This window comes from Oncorhynchus keta, chromosome 34 (genome assembly GCF_023373465.1).
Source record: "Oncorhynchus keta strain PuntledgeMale-10-30-2019 chromosome 34, Oket_V2, whole genome shotgun sequence".
Classification (NCBI taxonomy): domain Eukaryota; kingdom Metazoa; phylum Chordata; class Actinopteri; order Salmoniformes; family Salmonidae; genus Oncorhynchus; species Oncorhynchus keta.
In genome coordinates, this window is record NC_068454.1 from 11502606 (window position 1) to 11524815 (window position 22210).

Consider the following 22210-nt stretch of genomic DNA (forward strand, 5'->3'; position numbering starts at 1 on the left):
ACCGCTTCTTGATGTAGTCAGTGATGTATATGTGTTTGTGTGTGTGTGTGTGTGTGTGTGTGTGTACATTATCTCTGTTTCCTGGTTAAAAGCTGCTCCACTCAGTTCACTAAAAGTTCAGACAGACAGACAGACAGACAGATGAGGAGAGAGAGATGGGGAAGGGTATAGAGAGGGGGGGGGTAGAGAGAGAGGGTATTTAATTTTCAGGGGTTTGAACTCGCAACCTTCCGGTTACTAGTCCAACGCTCTAACCACTAGGCTACGCTGCCGCCCCGGTATAGAGAGGGAGGGGTAGAGAGGGAGGGTATAGAGTGGGAGGGGTAGAGCCGGGAGGGTGGGGAGAGGGAGGATATAGAGAGTGAGGGGTAGAGAGGGAGGGGTAGAGAGGGTGGGGGAGTCGGATATGGAGGAGAGAGGGAGGGAAAATGAGAGGAGAGAGAGCAACACCCACTCTCTCTGAGGATATGTGAACTGTGTCATCTTTAATCAAAAACTGTGTAGCCTACACACACCTGAGGCAGGAGAGGCTCTGCTTTCCAAGGAAGGTGTGTGTGTGTGTGTGTGTGTGTGTGTGTGTGTGTGTGTGTGTGTGTGTGTGTGTGTGTGTGTGTGTGTGTGTGTGTGTGTGTGTGTGTGTGTGTGTGTGTGTGTGTGTGTGTGTTGTGTGTGTGTGTGTGTGTGTGTGTGTGTGGACATGTTTCACTATTCTTCGGAGGACCAGAAGTTCCCACAACTGTAAACGAAAAATGTTTTGTCCTTGGTCCAAGGTCAAATGCTATTTCTAGAGGAATAGGGTTAAGGTTAGAATTAGTGTCAGTGTTGGACTTACATTAAGGGTTAGGAGCTAGGGTTAGTTTTAGGGTTAGAGTTAGGAGCTAGGGTTAGTTTTAGGGTTAGAGTTAGGAGCTAGGGTTAGTTTTAGGGTTAGAGTTAGGAGCTAGGGTTAGTTTTAGGGTTAGAGTTAGGAGCTAGGGTTAGTTTTAGGGTTAGAGTTAGGAGCTAGGGTTAGTTTTAGGGTTAGGGTTCAAGTTAGGTTTTTAGGTTAGGGTTAAGGTTAGGATTTGGGTTAAAGTTAAGGTAAGAGTAGCGATTAGAGTTAGGGGATAGGGAAAATAGGATTTTGAATGGGACTGAATTGTGTGTCCCCACAATGTTAGCTGTACAAGACTGTGTGTTTGTGTGCGTGCGTGTGCGTGTGTGTGTGTTTGTGTGCGTGCGCGTGTGCGTGCGTGTTTGTGTGCTGTAAGCACTAGGACTGTATTTACGAAGATCTTACCCCTGTGCTACCTCTGCCCTCGTCTCTGTGCCAACTGACAAACTACTGTGAGAGGTATGTGAGGGCAGTGGAAACCTTGCATTTACTAAACACCTCTCACTGACTGTGTGTTGGATAAGACAATTCCCCATCATAGAATGATACAATATCAGAAGTGACTGGAGTTGAGATGGAACTGCTAAAATGGAACGCTGGGTTGTGTCATCACGAGCGGTACAGCGGTCTAAGGCACTGCATCTCAGTGCGAGAGGTGTTTCTACAGACCCTGGTTTGATTCCAGGCAGTATCACAACCAGCCATGATTGGGAGTCACATAAGGCGATGCACAATTGGCCCAGTGTCGCCGGTGTTTGGCAATTGTAGGCCGTTATTGTAAAAAATTATTTGTTCTTAACTGACTTTCCTGGTTAAATAAAATAGTCTCAAGGTCTTGTTGTGAGGTTGACCCAGCGACAGGATTTTTTACAGTGAGAAGGCTGACGAAGTCGATGGATTTTTCTTGCCAAAGTGAGGCTTTTTATTTGGAAGGTGAAGAAATAATGTAGCCCGGTGACTGTACACGCATTTACAAAAACAAATAAACAGGACGACCAACAAAAATTAGGCCTAATTTGGCAGCATGCCAACTGTTACCTGTTTGTCTCTGACCTGCAATCAAAGAAATGACAGAGTTTAAATACCCATGTTGCGTCTGACCAATGGGAAGCCCTTACACAATCTGTTCGATTAACATTCAAAGCACATGAATACCATACATGTTGAGATAATAAACATATGTCTTCATACCAGCTAAACCCTCATGCTTTAGAGCATGAATACCATACATGTTGAGATAATAAACATATGTCTTCATACCAGCTAAACCCTCATGCTTTAGAGCATGAATACCATACATGTTGAGATAATAAACATATGTCTTCATACCAGCTAAACCCTCATGCTTTAGAGCATGAATACCATACATGTTGAGATAATAAACATATGTCTTCATACCAGCTAAACCCTCATGCTTTAGAGCATGAATACCATACATGTTGAGATAATAAACATATGTCTTCATACCAGCTAAACCCTCATGCTTTAGAGCATGAATACCATACATGTTGAGATAATAAACATATGTCTTCATACCAGCTAAACCCTCATGCTTTAGAGCATGAATACCATCTGGGATATAAAATGTATGTCCCGTCAGGATAAGTTACTACTATTCAATAACTATGTGCTCGAACAACGCCCCATTTACATGTCAATTCTCTGAACAGGAAATGAACTGTGTCCGTGGGGTTTGAGGTCAAGGTTCTCTACAAACCAGTCACGTTCTACCACACCGTTCTCAACAAACCATTTTGTATGGACCTCGCTTTGTGCACCAGGGGCATTGTCATACTGAAACAGGAACTGTTCTTGTGCTGACATTGCTTCCAGAGGCAGTTTAGAATTCGTTAGTAATTGGCACCCCCTCAGGAGAAGACCAAGAGGGCAACTCGGACATCGGAACAGCCTCCGGCTCGGGAACAGCCCCCTCTGTTGGCAAGTCGACCTCTAGCACCTCCACTAGGAACCGCCACACCTGGCCTAGCCTCTCCAACGGATTCCTGGCTGGGTAGGCAGTGCTACCACGGCTGTGGGAAGTCCTTGATGGCACACTCAACGAGCTCAGCAGCCACACAGATCTGGTCATCCTTGGCGTTCAGCTAGCACCACCAGTAATTAGCCGCATCATGCATCTCCACTGTCACGCTGCCGACCTCCATCTTGTTAGAATTTGCCTGCACTCCTCTCTCTGACAGGGTTTTCCGGAACTTCTGACACCATTTGTGAAGTTAGTATCTCACTTCTGACACCATTGGTGAGATTAGTATCTCACTTCTGACACCATTGGTGAGATTAGTATCTCACTTCTGACATCATTGGTGAGATTAGTATCTCACTTCTGACATCATTGGTGAGATTAGTATCTCACTTCTGACATCATTGGTGAGATTAGTATCTCACTTCTGACATCATTGGTGAGATTAGTATCTCACTTCTGACACCATTGGTGAGATTAGTATCTCACTTCTGACATCATTGGTGAGATTAGTATCTCACTTCTGACATCATTGGTGAGATTAGTATCTCACTTCTGACACCATTGGTGAGATTAGTATCTCACTTCTGACATCATTGGTGAGATTAGTATCTCACTTCTGACATAATTGGTGAGATTAGTATCTCACTTCTGACACCATTGGTGAGATTAGTATCCCACTTCTGATCGTTCCAAACATGTTTACAAAGAGAACTATACCTAGCGACACAAAACAAAAGATTTTGCGCGCACAAACCAATTTCCGTCGACGCACAACAAACTCATGTTTCTTCTCATTACATGTGATCTACAATAATCAAGAGGGCATCTCTAACCCATATGATTATCAATAAATACATGTGCTACTCATAAACTGTTCCATAAACAATGTCAGGTCATTAATACTAGGCATCTCTTTAGATGAGTGACAGCGATGATAGATAAGTGACAGAGATTATAGATAAGTGACAGAGATGATAGATAAGTGACAGAGATGATAGATAAGTGACAGAGATGATAGATAAGTGACAGAGATTATAGATAAGTGACAGAGATGATAGATAAGTGACAGAGATTATAGATAAGTGACAGAGATGATAGATAAGTGACAGAGATGATAGATAAGTGACAGAGATGATAGGACGATCATCACAGGGGTACTGCAGATACATTCATGAACAATTATTGTATAAATGTATGAGCTGTTAATTTGTTCTGTCCTGTATACAATGGTGTAAAGTACTTAAGTACTTAATTAATTTAAAATACTACTTAAGTAGTTTTTTGGGGTATCTGTACGTTATTTTACTATTTATATTTTTGACTACTTTTACTTTTACTTCACTATATGTTCCTAAAGAAATTACTCCATACATTTTACTTGACACCCAAAAGTACTCGTTTTATTTTGAATGCTGAGCAGGACAGAAAAATGGTCCAATTCACGCACTTATCAAGAGAACATCCCTGGTCATCCCTTCTGCCTCTGATCTGACGATCTCACTAAACACACATGCTTCATTTGTAGATTATGTCTGTGTTGGAGTGAGCCCCTGGTTATCCATTCATTTTAAAAACAAGAAAATGTGGCCAACTGCTTTGCTTAAAATAAGCTATTTGAAATGATTTATACTTCTACTTTGACTTTTGATACTTAAGTATATTTTAAACCAAATACTTTTAGACTATTACTCAAGTAGTATTTTCCTGGGTGACTTTTACTTGAGTCATTTTTCTATTAAGGTATCTTTACTTTTACTATGAGATGTTAATGTGTTCTGTCTTGTATAAAAGGTATGAGATGTTAATGTATTCTGTCCTGTATAAAGGTATGAGATGTTAATGTATTCTGTCCTGTATAAAGGTATGAGATGTTAATGTATTCTGTCCTGTATAAAGGTATGAGATGTTAATGTATTCTGTCCTGTATAAAGGTATGATATGTTAATGTATTCTGTCCTGTATAAAGGTATGAGATGTTAATGTATTCTGTCCTGTATAAAGGTATGAGATGTTCATGTGTTCTGTCCTGTATAAAGGTATGAGATGTTAATGTATTCTGTCCTGTATAAAGGTTTGAGATGTTAATGTGTTCTGCCCTGTATAATGGTATGAGATGTTAATGTATTCTGTCCTGTATAAAGGTATGAGATGTTAATGTATTCTGTCCTGTATAAAGGTTTGAGATGTTAATGTGTTCTGCCCTGTATAATGGTATGAGATGTTAATGTATTCTGTCCTGTATAAAGGTATGAGATGTTAATGTGTTCTGTCCTGTATAAAGGTATGAGATGTTAATGTGTTCTGTCCTGTATCAAAGGTATGAGATGTTAATGTATTCTGTCCTGTATAAAGGTATGAGATGTTAATGTATTCTGTCCTGTATCAAAGGTATGAAATGTTAATGTGTTCTGTCCTGTATAAAAGGTATGAGATGTTAATGTGTTCTGTCCTGTATAAAGGTATGAGATGTTAATGTGTTCTGTCCTGGTATGAGATGTTTACATTTACATTTACATTTAAGTCATTTAGCAGACGCTCTTATCCAGAGCGACTTACAAATTGGTGCATTCGCCTTATGACATTGAGTGGAACAGCCACTTTACAATAGTGCATCTAAATCTTTTAAGGGGGGTGAGAAGGATTACTTTATCCTATCCTAGGTATTCCTTAAAGAGGTGGGGTTTCAGGTGTCTCCGGAAGGTGGTGATTGACTCATGTTAATGTATTCTGTCCTGGTATGAGATGTTAATGTGTTCTGTCCTGTATCAAAGGTATGAGATGTTAATGTGTTCTGTCCTGTATAAAAGGTATGAGATGTTAATGTATTCTGTCCTTTATAAAAGGTATGAGATGTTAATGTGTGCGTTCTGTCATGTGCAGGGGTCCATTCAGTGTGGTACGAAGATGTATCAACAGAGACACAGGACAGCAGTTTGCTGTGAAGATCGTAGACGTGGCCCAGTTTACCTCCAGCCCTGGTCTCAGCACAGAGGGTGAGAGAGCACACACACACACACACATACACAATTTATCCTTCTCTCCGTTGTGTGTGGATGCTGATGGTTATAGAGGCAAACATGTACACACTATCAGCTGTCTGTGTCTGTCTGTGTCTGTCTGTGTCTGTGTGTGTCTGTGTGTGTGTGTGTGTGTGTGTGTGTGTGTGTGTGTGTGTGTGTGTGTGTGTGTGTGTGTGTGTGTGTGTGTGTGTGTGTGTGTGTGTGTGTGTGTGTGTGTGTGTGTGTGTGTGTGTGTGTGTGTGTGTGTGTGTGTGAGAGGTCATCCAGGGTGAGCTGTGTTGTATCATTGATCTCCAGAGAGAGATGCTGCACAATATGACCGCACGGCAGGGGTCTATCCAGACACACAGTTGGACTCGTATGAGGAAACTTTAGATTTCACCCTCCCTCTCAGAGACAGGCACGGTGTGTGTGTGTGTGTGTGTGTGTGTGTGTGTGTGTGTGTGTGTGTGTGTGTGTGTGTGTGTGTGTGTGTGTGTGTGTGTGTGTGTGTGTGTGTGTGTGTGTGTGTGTGTGTGTGTGTGTGTGTGTGTGTGTGTGTCGGTTCTCCCAATGTCCTCCCTCTGATCTGGTACTCCTAATAACCCTTTACCTCCGCGCCTGAGGTAGAAACGATCACACAAGACATTTTGATAGTTCAGTTATCTTTTGTAAAAACAACCACAAAGAGCTCAGTGAGTCGTGAAATGATGTCTGCACGAAGCACTAGACTCTCCACACTGACCTCAGAGAGAGAGAGAGAGACACAGACAGACAGACAGACAGACAGACAGACAGACAGACAGACAGACAGACAGACAGACAGACAGACAGACAGACAGTTCTATCTATCTGTTCTATCTGTGTTTTAAGAGGGGAAGATTGCAGGGTTCAATCTCGGTGAAGTCCATGGCCTGTAGATACTATAGCTTCCACCTCTCATTATGATTTATCTTCCTTTTCTTGGCTCAAGCATGCACATTCCTATCCACCCACACACACACACACACACACACACACACACACACACTGAGCCAATTGAGGGTAAATTGACAGCAGTGTTTCTTTGCATGACTGTCTACCACACACAGAGGCAGGCAACTGATGGCATCTCATCAGCAATGGAGAATCATACTGATTGTTCCCTTCCCCTTCCAGATCTACATTATATTACATTATTATATATTATATTACATTACCACTTTGTTCTGCCTAACCATTGGCTCTACCGCTGCAAATTATACTTGGTGACCGTTACACTTACCTCCTATGAGAAGCAGAGAGAAAGACGGACAGACGGATGGACGGACAAACAGACGGACTGACAGGAAGTCTGTCTCCAGTATGTATATGGGGACAGACAGATATACAAACAGACAGACACACGGAGGGAGGGAGGGAGGGAGGGAGGGAGGGAGGGAGGGAGGGAGGGAGGGAGGGAGGGAGGGAGGGAGGGAGGGAGGGAGGGAGGGAGGGAGGGAGGGAGATAGAATGGGAGATGGATAAAGAGACAGTCAGAGAGAATGGTGTGAGGGAGTGAGAGAAAGGAAGGGAAAGAAAGAGAGAGAAAGAGAGAAGTTCTGTGAGATCTTTCTGTGCTTTATTGAGGCTGTCTTGTGAGACTATTATTTCTGTACTCTATTGAGGATGTCTAGTGACACTGTTATTTCTGTGTTCTATTGAGGCTGTCTAGTGAGACGGTTCTTTCTGTGCTCTATTGATGCTGTCTAGTGAGTCTGTTCTTTCTGTGCTCTATTGATGCTGTCTTGTGAGACAGTTCTTTCTGTGCTCTATTGAGGCTGTCAAGTGACACTGTACTTTCTGTGCTCAATTGAGGCTGTCTCGTGAGACTGTTCTTTCTGTGCTCCATTGAGGCTATTTAGTGAGACTGTTCTTTCTGTGCTCAATTGAGGCTGTCTAGTCAATCAATCAATCAAATGTATTTATAAGACCCTTCTTATGTCAGCTGATGTCACAAAGTGCTGTACAGGAACCCATCCTAAAACCCCAAACAGCAAAAGCAATGCACGGTGGCTAGGAAAAACGTAGCACATTCGGTGAACAGGTCAGGTTTCCATAGCCTCAGGCAGCAGCAGCACGACCAGGTGGACTGGGGACAGCAAGGAGTCATCAGGCCAGGTAGTCCTGAGGCATGGTCCTAGGGCTCAGGTCCTCCTCCGAGAGAAAGAAAGAATGAAAGTAAGAGAGAAAGAAAGAAAGAATGAAAGAAAGAGAGAGAGAATTAGAGATAGCATACTTAAATTCAGACAGGACACCGGATAAGACAGGAGAAATACTATAGATATAACAGACTGACCCTAGCCCCCCGACACATAAAATACTTCAGCATATATACTGGAGGCTGAGACAGGAGGGGTCGGATGACACTGTGGCCCCATCCGACGATACCCCCGGACAGGGCCAAACAGGCAGGATATAACCCCACCCACTTTGCCAAAGCACAGCCCCCACACCACTACAGGTATATCCCACAAGATCTCAGCCACGGCACGAACCCAATGGGGGCGCCAACCCTGACAGGAAGATCACGTCAGTGACTCAACCCACTCAATTGACGCACCCCTCCTAGGAATGGCATGGAAGAGCACCAGTAAGCCAGTGACTCACTCCCTGTAATAGGGTTAGCGGCAGAGAATCCCAGTGGAGAGAGGGGAACCGGCCAGGCGTAGACAGCAAGGGAGGTTCGTTGCTCCAGTGCCTTTCCATTCACCTTCACACCCCTGGGCCAGACGACATTCAATCATAGGACCTACTGAAGAGATGAGTCTTCAATAAATACTTAAAAGGTCGAGACCGAGTCTGCGTCTCTCACATGGATAGGCAGACCATTCCATAAAAATGGAGCTCTATAGGAGAAAGCCCTGCCTTCAGCTGTTTGCTTAGAAATTCTAGGGTCAGTTAGGAGGCCTGCGTCTTGTGACTGCAGCATACGTGTAGGTATGTACAGCAGGACCAAATTGGAAAGATGGGTAGGAGCAAGCCCATGTAATGCTTTGTAGGTTAGCAGTAAAACCTTGAAATCAGCCCTAGCCTTAACAGGAAGCCAGTGTAGAGAGGCTCGCACTGGAGTAATATGATCACATTTTTTGGTTCTAGTCAAGATTCTAGTAGCCTTGTTTGGCACTAACTGAAGTGAATTTAGTGCTTTATCCGGATAGCAGGAAAGTAGGGCATTGAAGTAGTCTAACCTAGAAGTGACAAAAGCATGGATACATTTTTCTGCATTATTTTTGGACAGAAAATTTAAGATTTTTGCAATGTTACATAGATGGAAAAAAGCTGTCCTTGAAACAGTCTTGATATGTTTGTCAAAAGAGAGATCAGGGTCCAGAGTAACGCCAAGGTCCTAACAAGAGGCTTAACTTCTTGTTAATCCAGCCGCTGTGTCAAATTTCAAAAAGGCTTTATGGCGAAAGCAAACCATTTAACATTACATTTACATTTACATTTAAGTCATTTAGCAGACGCTCTTATCCAGAGCGACTTACAAATTGGTGCATTCACCTTATGACATCCAGTGGAACAGCCACTTTACAATAGTGCATCTAAATCTTTTAAGGGGGTGAGAAGGATTACTTTATCCTATCCTAGGTATTCCTTAAAGAGGTGGGGTTTCAGGTGTCTCCGGAAGGTGGTGATTGACTCTGCTGTCCTGGCGTCGTGAGGGAGTTTGTTCCACCAAACCATGTGATTATCTGAGGATGCCCCGCATACAATCACATGAAAGTCATATTTCAACCTGGCAGGTGTGCCACAAAAGTCAGAAATAGCGATAAAATGAATGCCTTACCTTTGAAGATCTTCTTCAGTTGACACTCACTACAAAAGTCTAATGGTTTTAATTGACTGCTTTGTATTGTCTGGAAACTCACTTGTAGAATTCGCTTGCAGTAGGTCTCTTAAAAAAGAGAAGCCGTGCAAGGTTATTAAACAGAGGTGCCTAGTTATTCTTCTTTTGTTGATATCAGGTAACGTGGCCCTGATATGCAATGTCTCCAAACCCCCTCTGATTTTAAATCAAAGATTTGGTTTTGGTATTTTTCATTTAAATGTATGCAGCCTGTTGTCAAAAATGTATGGGGTTAGGATTTAAATCAACTGATGCTGATGTAATTGTGTTTTCTGAAACCTGGCTCAGCAAGTCTGTTTTTGATAAGGATATTTGTATAAGTGGTTGCAATGTGTATCGCACTGATCGGGTTAAGAAAGTTGGGGTGTGGCTATATATGTAAAAACTAAATTCCTTATAAGTGTGGCAAAGTCTGAAACTATTTGTAAACAGTTGGAATTTCTTGCTTTGAATATTGAGGTTTCAAAGGTCTCTCTATAACTGTGATTGGCTGTTATAGACCCCCCTCTGCTTTCGGTGATGCATTCTCTTCTCTGATGCACCTTATGTCTAAATTTCTTTCCAGTGGAATTATCTTGATTGGTGATCTCAACTGGTGTTGGTTAAAGCCAGTGTCTGATGATTTAAAAATGTTTTGTAATTCTATGAATCTTACCCAGTTAATTAACTCACTCACTCGCCCAAATCTTAAAAGCCCAGATAAATCTACCCTGATTGATTTGATATTGACAAATGTTCCACATAAATGTTCTGCGGTTGGTGTTTTTTGTTTTGATTTAAGTAACTATTGTGCTGTTGTTGCTGTTAGAAATACTAAGGTTCCTAAGACAAACCCACGTTTTATTCGTAAGAGAAATTTGAGGTGTTTTAATGAGCAGGCTTTCTTTCATGATTTGTTTTATTTTGACTGGGGCAAGATTGAGCTTATCCCTGATGTGGAAACTGACTGGAAATTCTTTCATTATGGATTTTTCCAAATAGTAAACAAGCATGCCCCATTCTGCAGGTTCAGGGTTAAAGGGCGGGATAATCCATGGTTTTCTTCTGAGCTGTCTTGTATTATTCACGACCGTAATCTAGCCTGAGCTAAAGCAAGGAAATCATGTTCATCATGTGCTGATTGGCTTATTTTTAGGCAGTTACGAAACAAGTGTTATTTTCTTCTCAGGAAGGCCAAGACTGAATATTTTATGTCTGTTACCACTGATGACCCTGAATGACCCTAGAAAGTTCTGGAAGGCTATTAAGTGTATGTTTGGTAACAGTAGTGTTAAAATGAATAACCGTCATGTGTTTTGAAGGACTCTGTTGCTATATATGCTAAAACTGAAATGCTGAATTGTTTCATTGAGAACTTTGTATCATCTGGTAGGCTGGTTGATTCAGTGTCCTCTCTCTGTACAACCCTGTGTGGATGAACCAGTGAGAGCTGATCAACCCTTTAGATTTTTTTCCATTCTCAGTGCAGGTGGTACATAAAGCCCTGAAATCCTTAGATCAGAGAAAGACTGCAGGTCCTGATCTTCTGGAACCCTGCTTTTTAAATCTGGCAGCTGATTTCATAGCTGAACCCCTTAAATCTCTGTTCAATTTAACCCTGGAATGTAATGAAATTCCTCCTCTCCCGTCGATGGAGGAGAGGGTCCTCCACCACACCAGCATTCTCCACCGAATAGGATCGGCCATGGATCTGATGATGGAGAGGATGGACTGATGGGAGAGGAGTGGCCCTCCCACCTCATCTCCAGCACCCCCTCCACCAGCACCACCTACCCCTGCTTCAGCATCCGGCTCCGGGGCCCTGCGTTTGGCGCTCCCTAGGGAGTATGATGGGACGGCGGCTGGGTGTCAGGGGTTCCTCCTCCAACTGGAACTATACCTCTACTCCTTCAGCGGAGGAGACCGTGAGCGTCCTCGTCTCCTGTCTGAAGGGACAAGCCCTGGAGTGGGCTAATGTGGTGTGGAATGGCCCAGGCTCGGCGAGGGATCACTACCCCGAGTTCACCCACCGATTCCGAGCTGTGAATGGCTGTTCCACCTGCGACAGGAGACGAGGAGCGCTCAGGACTTTGCCCTGGAGTTCCGGACCTTGGCTGCAGGAGCGGGGTGGAACGACAGAGCTTTGATAGACCACTACCGATGTACCCTCAGGGAGGACGTCCTGAGTAACAGGCCGTTTACTTTGGGCACGCTTTTTATCCGCAGGTGAAAATATTGCCCCCTACCCAGGAGAGGTTAAGTCACTGTGTTGTTTGGTAGCTGATCCGGCCTGATCTGGCCTGGCCAACAGTATGTGGGCATGCTCGTCGAACATCTCATTCCAAAATCATGGGCATTAATATGACGTTGTTCCCCCCTTTGCTGCTATAACAGCCTCCACTGTTCTGGGAAGGCTTTACACTAGATGTTGGAACATTGCTGCAGGGACTTACTTCCATTCATCCACAAGAGTATTACTGAAGTCAGGCGCTGATGTTAGGTGATTAGGCCTGGCTCGCAGTCAGCGTTCCATTTCATCCCAAAGGTTCTTGATGGGGTTGAGGTCAGGGGTCTGTGCAGAACAGTCAAGTTCTTCCACACCAACCTCAACAAACCATTTCTGTATGGACCTCGGTTGTGCACGGGGGCATTATCCTGCTGAAACAGGAAAGGTCCTTCCCCAAACTGTTGCCACAAAGTTGGAAGCACGGAATTGTCTAACATGTCATGGTATACTGTGGCATTAAGATTTCTCTTCACTGGAACTAAGGGGCCTAGACCGAAACATGAAAAACAACCCCAGACCATTATTCCTCCCCCACCAAACTTTACAGTTGGCATTATGCATTGGGTCAGGTAGTGTACTCCTGGCATCCTCCAAACTCAGATTTGTCTGTCGGACTGCCAGATGGTAAAGCTTCATTCATCACTCCAGAGAACACGTTTCCACGGCTCCAGAATTCAATGGCGGCAAGCTTTACACCACTCAAGCTGAGAGTTGGTATTGTGCAATGGTGATGTTAGGCTTGTGTGCGGCTGCTCGGCCACGGAAACCATTTCATGAAGCTCCCAACGAACAGTTATTGTGCTGACATTGCTTGTTCACATACTTTTTTATACTTTTCTAGAGAAACACTGCTCCATTCTGGGAGCCAGTCTGGCATAACATTTCCATACAGAGAAAATGTAAAGGTTTTGAAAATATATTTGAAAAATGTCATTATTCTCATCATTTTTACTACTAGTGTTATTTATTACTTCGGTAGTGATTTATGCAATTGAGCCATCTGTGCATGCTGTAAAAATGAGCTGTCAGGTTAAGTGGCTTTTTAAGTCTGCATGACTGTTTAAGTTTAGCTTCTCTTTCTACCACATATCAGAGTCAAGCCCCTACAAACACCTTGTGAACGAGGGATCATGTATCCTGCTTCACAGAGGAGAAATATCTACCAGAGCCATGGATTTATGTCATCCTAACGTTCTCATTAAGCGAGTGATGAAAACAGAGGGATGGAAAACGACAGAGAAAAACAGAAATAAATCTGAAATTAATCTTCCATTTCTCTCCATCACCATCCATCTCCTTTATATCCTATCACAAGCCTTGGCTGGAGCGCTGGGAAATCTATCAACCGTACACACACAGACACACACACACACACACACACACACACACACACACACACACACACACACACACACACAGACACACACACAGACACACACACACACACACACACACACACACACACACACACACACACACACACACACACACACACACACACACACACACACACACACACACACACACACACACACACACACACACACACACACACACACACACACACACACACACACAGACACACACACACACACACAGACACACACACACACACACACACACACAGACACACACACACACACACACACACACACACACACACACACACACACACACACACACACACACACACACACACACACACACACACACACACAGACACATACAACTGATGGCAGCAACACTGTTCCCTTTGGTGATTTAATATTTTTTATTTTTCACATGATGGTAGAAAAGAGAACAGTTACTGTGATCATCTTTAATACAGGAGCAGAGACACACACACAACGCTGCACAGAGCCTAGGGAGAGGCCAAAAGGACCCAGACAGGGGTCTCACACACAACGCTGCACAGAGCCTAGGGACAGGCCAAAAGGACCCAGACAGGGGTCTCACACACAACGCTGCACAGAGCCTAGGGACAGGCCAAAAGGACCCAGACAGGGGTCTCACACACAACGCTGCACAGAGCCTAGGGACAGGCCAAAAGGACCCAGACAGGGGTCTCACACACAACGCTGCACAGAGCCTAGGGAGAGGCCAAAAGGACCCAGACAGGGGTCTCACACACAACGCTGCACAGAGCCTAGGGACAGGCCAAAAGGACCCAGACAGGGGTCTCACACACAACGCTGCACAGAGCCTAGGGAGAGGCCAAAAGGACCCAGACAGGGGTCTCACACACAACGCTGCACAGAGCCTAGGGAGAGGCCAAAAGGACCCAGACAGGGGTCTCACACACAACGCTGCACAGAGCCTAGGGAGAGGCCAAAAGGACCCAGACAGGGGTCTCACACACAACGCTGCACAGAGCCTAGGGACAGGCCAAAAGGACCCAGACAGGGGTCTCACACACAACGCTGCACAGAGCCTAGGGAGAGGCCAAAAGGACCCAGACAGGGGTCTCACACACAACGCTGCACAGAGCCTAGGGAGAGGCCAAAAGGACCCAGACAGGGGTCTCACACACAACGCTGCACAGAGCCTAGGGACAGGCCAAAAGGACCCAGACAGGGGTCTCACACACAACGCTGCACAGAGCCTAGGGACAGGCCAAAAGGACCCAGACAGGGGTCTCACACACAACGCTGCACAGAGCCTAGGGACAGGCCAAAAGGACCCAGACAGGGGTCTCACACACAACGCTGCACAGAGCCTAGGGACAGGCCAAAAGGACCCAGACAGGGGTCTCACACACAACGCTGCACAGAGCCTAGGGACAGGCCAAAAGGACCCAGACAGGGGTCTCACACACAACGCTGCACAGAGCCTAGGGACAGGCCAAAAGGACCCAGACAGGGGTCTCACACACAACGCTGCACAGAGCCTAGGGACAGGCCAAAAGGACCCAGACAGGGGTCTCACACACAACGCTGCACAGAGCCTAGGGACAGGCCAAAAGGACCCAGACAGGGGTCTCACACACAACGCTGCACAGAGCCTAGGGACAGGCCAAAAGTAGCCCAGACAGGGGTCTCACACACAACGCTGCACAGAGCCTAGGGACAGGCCAAAAGTAGCCCAGACAGGGGTCTCACACAACGCTGCACAGAGCCTAGGGACAGGCCAAAAGGACCCAGACAGGGCGTGGCCCAGTGATCGACCTAGCAGGGGTCTCACACACACAACGCTGCACAGAGCCTAGGGACAGGCCAAAAGGACCCAGACAGGGTGTGGCCCAGTGATTGATCGGCCAGCAAGGGTCTCACACACTAATGTATAGCTTTCCTACACACACACACATTCTCTCTGTTTACAAACACACATTTGGCTCACATGTAACTCAGTCAAGCAGTGAAATCACATTTAAATAACTGATTTTAAAAAACTACACCTTATGGAACAGTGTCGGGACACACACACACACACACACACACACACACACACACACACACACACACACACACACAGACACACACTTATATTTCAATATCGTTCTTTTTTTGTAGTATTGATTTCGTATTGTAGATATATAGTGGCAGAGTAGTGTGTTATAATGTGTTGTATTGTAGATATATAGTGGTAGAGTAGTGGTGTAATAATGTGTTGTATTGTAGATATATAGTGGTGTAATAATGTATTGTATTGTAGATATATAGTGGTAGAGTAGTGGTGTAATAATGTATTGGTAGGTATATAGTGGTAGAGTAGTGATGTAATGATGTGTTGTATTGTAGATATATAGTGGTAGAGTAGTGGTGTAATGATGTGTTGTATTGTAGATATATAGTGGTAGAGTAGTGGTGTAATAATGTATTGTATTGTAGATATATAGTGGTAGAGTAGTGGTGTAATAATGTGTTGTATTGTAGATATATAGTGGTAGAGTAGTGGTGTAATAATGTATTGTATTGTAGATATATAGTGGTAGAGTAGTGATGTAATGATGTGTTGTATTGTAGATATATAGTGGTTGAGTAGTGGTGTAATAATGTGTTGTATTGTAGATATATAGTGGTAGAGTAGTGGTGTAATAATGTGTTGTATTGTAAATATATAGTGGAAGAGTAGTGGTGTAATAATGTGTTGTATTGTAGATATATAGTGGTAGAGTAGTGGTGTAATAATGTGTTGTATTGTAGATATATAGTGGTGTAATAATGTGTTGTATTGTAGATATATAGTGGAAGAGTAGTGGTGTAATAATGTGTTGTATTGTAGATATATAGTGGTGTAATAATGTGTTGTATTGTAGATATATAGTGGTAGAGTAGTGGTGTAATAATGTGTTGTATTGTAGATATATAGTGGTAGAGTAGTGGTGTAATAATGTGTTGTATTGTAAATATATAGTGGAAGAGTAGTGGTGTAATAATGTGTTGTATTGTAGATATATAGTGGTAGAGTAGTGGTGTAATAATGTGTTGTATTGTAGATATATAGTGGTAGAGTAGTGGTGTAATAATGTGTTGTATTGTAGATACATAGTGGTAGAGTAGTGGTGTAATAATGTGTTGTAGATATATAGTGGAAGAGTAGTGGTGTAATAATGTGTTGTATTGTAGATATATAGTGGAAGAGTAGTGGTGTAATAATGCGTTGTATTGTAGATATATAGTGGAAGAGTAGTGATGTAATAATGTATTGTATTGTAGATATATAGTGGTGTAATAATGTGTTGTATTGTAGATATATAGTGGTGTAATAATGTGTTGTATTGTAGATATATAGTGGAAGAGTAGTGATGTAATAATGTATTGTATTGTAGATATATAGTGGTGTAATAATGTATTGTATTGTAGATATATAGTGGAAGAGTAGTGGTGTAATAATGTATTGTATTGTAGATATATAGTGGTAGAGTAGTGGTGTAATAATGTGTTGTATTGTAGATATATAGTGGAAGAGTAGTGGTGTAATAATGTATTGTATTGTAGATATATAGTGGTAGAGTAGTGGTGTAATAATGTATTGTATTGTAGATATATAGTGGAAGAGTAGTGGTGTAATAATGTGTTGTATTGTAGATATATAGTGGTGTAATAATGTGTTGTATTGTAGATATATAGTGGAAGAGTAGTAGTGTAATAATGTATTGTATTGTAGATATATAGTGGTGTAATAATGTGTTGTATTGTAGATATATAGTGGAAGAGTAGTGGTGTAATAATGTGTTGTATTGTAGATATATAGTGGTGTAATAATGTGTTGTATTGTAGATATATAGTGGAAGAGTAGTAGTGTAATAATGTATTGTATTGTAGATATATAGTGGAAGAGTAGTGGTGTAATAATGTGTTGTATTGTAGATATATAGTGGTGTAATAATGTGTTGTATTGTAGATATATAGTGGTGTAATAATGTGTTGTATTGTAGATATATAGTGGAAGAGTAGTGGTGTAATAATGTGTTGTATTGTAGATATATAGTGGTGTAATAATGTGTTGTATTGTAGATATATAGTGGTAGAGTAGTGGTGTAATAATGTGTTGTATTGTAGATATATAGTGGTAGAGTAGTGGTGTAATAATGTGTTGTATTGTAGATATATAGTGGTAGAGTAGTGGTGTAATAATGTATTGTATTGTAGATATATAGTGGTAGAGTAGTGATGTAATAATGTGTTGTATTGTAGATATATAGTGGTGTAATAATGTGTTGTATTGTAGATATATAGTGGTAGAGTAGTGGTGTAATAATGTGTTGTATTGTAGATATATAGTAATAATAATATAATAATAATATACGCCATTTAGCAGACGCTTTTATCCAAAGCGACTTACAGTCAGTCATGTGTGCATACATTCTACGTATGGGTGGTCCCGGGGATCGAACCCACTACCCTGGCGTTACAAGCGCCATGCTCTACCAACTGAGCTACAGAAGGACCATATAGTGGTAGAGTAGTGGTGTAATAATGTATTGTATTGTAGATATATAGTGGTAGAGTAGTGGTGTAATAATGTGTTGTATTGTAGATATATAGTGGAAGAGTAGTGGTGTAATAATGTATTGTATTGTAGATATATAGTGGTAGAGTAGTGGTGTAATAATGTGTTGTATTGTAGATATATAGTGGAAGAGTAGTGATGTAATGATGTGTTGTATTGTAGATATATAGTGGTGTAATAATGTATTGTATTGTAGATATATAGTGGTAGAGTAGTGGTGTAATAATGTGTTGTATTGTAGATATATAGTGGTAGAGTAGTGGTGTAATAATGTATTGTATTGTAGATATATAGTGGTAGAGTAGTGGTGTAATAATGTATTGTATTGTAGATATATAGTGGTGTAATAATGTGTTGTATTGTAGATATATAGTGGAAGAGTAGTAGTGTAATAATGTATTGTATTGTAGATATATAGTGGTGTAATAATGTGTTGTATTGTAGATATATAGTGGAAGAGTAGTGGTGTAATAATGTGTTGTATTGTAGATATATAGTGGTGTAATAATGTGTTGTATTGTAGATATATAGTGGAAGAGTAGTAGTGTAATAATGTATTGTATTGTAGATATATAGTGGAAGAGTAGTGGTGTAATAATGTGTTGTATTGTAGATATATAGTGGTGTAATAATGTGTTGTATTGTAGATATATAGTGGAAGAGTAGTGGTGTAATAATGTGTTGTATTGTAGATATATAGTGGTGTAATAATGTGTTGTATTGTAGATATATAGTGGTAGAGTAGTGGTGTAATAATGTGTTGTATTGTAGATATATAGTGGTAGAGTAGTGGTGTAATAATGTGTTGTATTGTAGATATATAGTGGTAGAGTAGTGGTGTAATAATGTATTGTATTGTAGATATATAGTGGTAGAGTAGTGGTGTAATAATGTGTTGTATTGTAGATATATAGTAATAATAATATAATAATAATATACGCCATTTAGCAGACGCTTTTATCCAAAGCGACTTACAGTCAGTCATGTGTGCATACATTCTACGTATGGGTGGTCCCGGGGATCGAACCCACTACCCTGGCGTTACAAGCGCCATGCTCTACCAACTGAGCTACAGAAGGACCATATAGTGGTAGAGTAGTGGTGTAATAATGTATTGTATTGTAGATATATAGTGGTAGAGTAGTGGTGTAATAATGTGTTGTATTGTAGATATATAGTGGAAGAGTAGTGGTGTAATAATGTATTGTATTGTAGATATATAGTGGTAGAGTAGTGGTGTAATAATGTGTTGTATTGTAGATATATAGTGGAAGAGTAGTGATGTAATGATGTGTTGTATTGTAGATATATAGTGGTGTAATAATGTATTGTATTGTAGATATATAGTGGTAGAGTAGTGGTGTAATAATGTGTTGTATTGTAGATATATAGTGGTAGAGTAGTGGTGTAATAATGTATTGTATTGTAGATATATAGTGGTAGAGTAGTGGTGTAATAATGTATTGTATTGTAGATATATAGTGGTAGAGTAGTGGTGTAATAATGTGTTGTATTGTAGATATATAGTGGAAGAGTAGTGGTGTAATAATGTATTGTATTGTAGATATATAGTGGTAGAGTAGTGGTGTAATAATGTGTTGTATTGTAGATATATAGTGGAAGAGTAGTGGTGTAATAATGCGTGTTGTTACGTACTGTTTTTTTTATATGCAACAGCGTAATCGTGATTGAACCCAAGAAAGATCCGGAAATAAAATAAATAAAAAATACAAATTGCTAGAGAAGAGAGGAAGGAGAAAAGCATGCCAGATAACCAGATAGATTCATCACTTTCCATCCACCCCTCCCTCCCTCTTTCTTTCCCTCCTTCCCTCACTGTCCTCTCCAGGTGGTAGCTAGTAGTAATTGTACCTGGTGCCTGAGCTCTCAGTGTGATACCTTGTAGCAGGGCCTGTCTCTGCTGCCCCTCCAGAGCAGGCAACGACTACCAGCAGGAGAAAAATCACGCGCATGCACGCATGCACACACACACACACACACACACACACACACACACACACACACACACACACACACACACACACACACACACACACACACACACACACACACACACACACACACACACACACACACACACACACACACACTGAGAGTTCCGGTCCCCCTCCAGAGCAGGCTTTGACTCCCAGCTGGAGTAACAGGGACCCCCGTTTGAGATCACATCTTTCTCTCTCTCCCCACGGCTCTCTATCTCTCTCTTCCCCCTGTCCCCCCTGTCCTCTCCTCCCCTGTCCTTTCCCCCTGTCCTCTCCCCCTTGTCCTCTCTCCTCCCCTGTCCTCTCCCCCTGTCCTCTCTCCTCCCTGTCCTCTCCCCCTGTCCTCTCTCCTCCCCTGTCCTCTCCCCCTGTCCTCTCTCCCCCTGTCCTCTCCCCCTGTCCTCTCCTCCCCTGTCCTCTCCCCCTGTCCTCTCTCCCCCTGTCCTCTCCACCCTGTCCTCTCTCCTCCCCTGTCCTCTCCCCTTGTCCTCTCTCCCCCTGTCCTCTCCTCTCCTGTCCTCTCCTCCCCTGTCCTCTCCCCCTGTCCTCTCCCCCCCTGTCCTCTCTCCCCCCCTGTCCTCTCCACCCTGTCCTCTCTCCTCCCCTGTCCTCTCCCCCTGTCCTCTCTCCCCTGTCCTCTCCTCCCCTGTCCTCTCCTCCCCTGTCCTCCCCCCCCCTGTCCTCTCTCCCCCTGTCCTCTCCACCCTGTCCCCTCTCCCCCTGTCCTCTCTCCCCCTGTCCTCTCCACCCTGTCCTCTCCCCCTGTCCTCTCCTCCCCTGTCCTCTCCTCCCCTGTCCTCTCCCCCTGTCCTCTCTCCCCCCTGTCCTCTCCACCCTGTCCTCTCTCCTCCCCTGTCCTCTCCCCCCTGTCCTCTCTCCCCCCTGTCCTCTCTCCTCCCCTGTCCTCTCCTCCCCTGTCCTCTCCTCCCCTGTCCTCTCCTCCCCTGTCCTCTCTCCTCCCCTGTCCTCTCCTCCCCTGTCCTCTCCTCCCCTGTCCTCTCCTCCCATCTGCTTCAACTTGAACATGATGCTGTTTTACATTCCTCCTGCAGTTTGCATGTGTGTGTCAAAGACATACTGAGGTTTGGACTTTCCTCCTGGGTCTTCCTCTGGCTTTGTAGAAAGTACATGGTCTAGGACATGGTCTGTAGAATGTGATCTCCTTTCCTCCCTCTCACCCAACCCTCCCTCCCTCCCTCCCACCCCTTCCCTCCCTCTCTCCCCCATCTCTCCCAACACTCCCTCCCTCTCTCTCACTCTCTCCCTCCATCCCCCTCCCTCCCACCCCTTCCCTCCCTCTCTCCCCCATCTCTCCCAACACTCCCTCCCTCCCTCTCACTCTCTCCCTCCATCCCCCTCCATCCCAACCCTTCCCTCCCTCCCTCTCTCCTCCATCTCTCCCAACACTCCCTCCCACCCATTCCCTCCCTCTCTTCCTCCTCATTTTCATTCATTTCATCTCTTTCATTCAGCCACACTTATGCAATCTCTCTCTTTTTCCCTCTCTCCCTCCCTCCTCATTCATCAGCAGCCATTCATTGCCTCTCTGAGGTTAGCTGTACTGCTGATGCAGTGATCTGAGAATCATTTCCATTCGGTCACTTCCAGCGCACGCACACACACACACACACACATGCACACGCACACACACACACACACACGCATGCACACGCACACACACACACACGCACGCACACACGCACGCACACAAGCACACACGCGCGCACACGCACGCACACACGCGCACACACACATCGTCCTGAGAGCTACAGTATCACTGGGAGCTGAAGACACAGTTTTTCTTTCTGTATGTAAGCATTAGTTAACATGTTGCGTCGAGCAATCCCGTATCCGGGGGCGTAATTATAGCCTCAAGCTCATTACCATAACGCAACGTTAACTATTCATGAAAATCGCAAATGAAATGAAATAAATATATTCGCTCACAAGCTTAGCCTTTTGTTAACAACACTGTCATCTCAGATGTTCAAAATATGATTTTCAACCATAGCTACACAAGCATTTGTGTAAGAGTATTGATAGCTAGCATAGCATTAAGCCGAGCATTCAGCAGGCAACATTTTCACAAAAACAAGAAAAGCATTCAAATAAAATAATTTACCTTTGAAGAACTTCGGATGTTTTCAATGAGGAGACTCTCAGTTTGATAGCAAATGTTCAGTTTTTCCAAAAATATTATTTGTGTAGGAGAAATCGCTCCATTTTGTTCATCACCTTTGGCTAAGAAAAAAAACAGAAAATTCGGT

General features: G+C 43.2%; 1 protein-coding gene across 14 annotated transcripts in view; it reads left to right on the forward strand.

Moving 5' to 3' along the window:
- The window catches only part of LOC118366590 (peripheral plasma membrane protein CASK-like), a 268680-nt gene that overhangs the window by 78033 nt on the left and 168437 nt on the right, over window positions 1–22210 (forward strand). For all 14 annotated transcript variants that reach the window (XM_052493084.1, XM_052493082.1, XM_052493091.1 and 11 more), the window contains exon 2: window positions 5736–5848. In XM_052493084.1, coding sequence (XP_052349044.1) covers window positions 5736–5848 — 113 coding nt within the window. The remainder of the gene's footprint in view (window positions 1–5735; window positions 5849–22210) is intronic.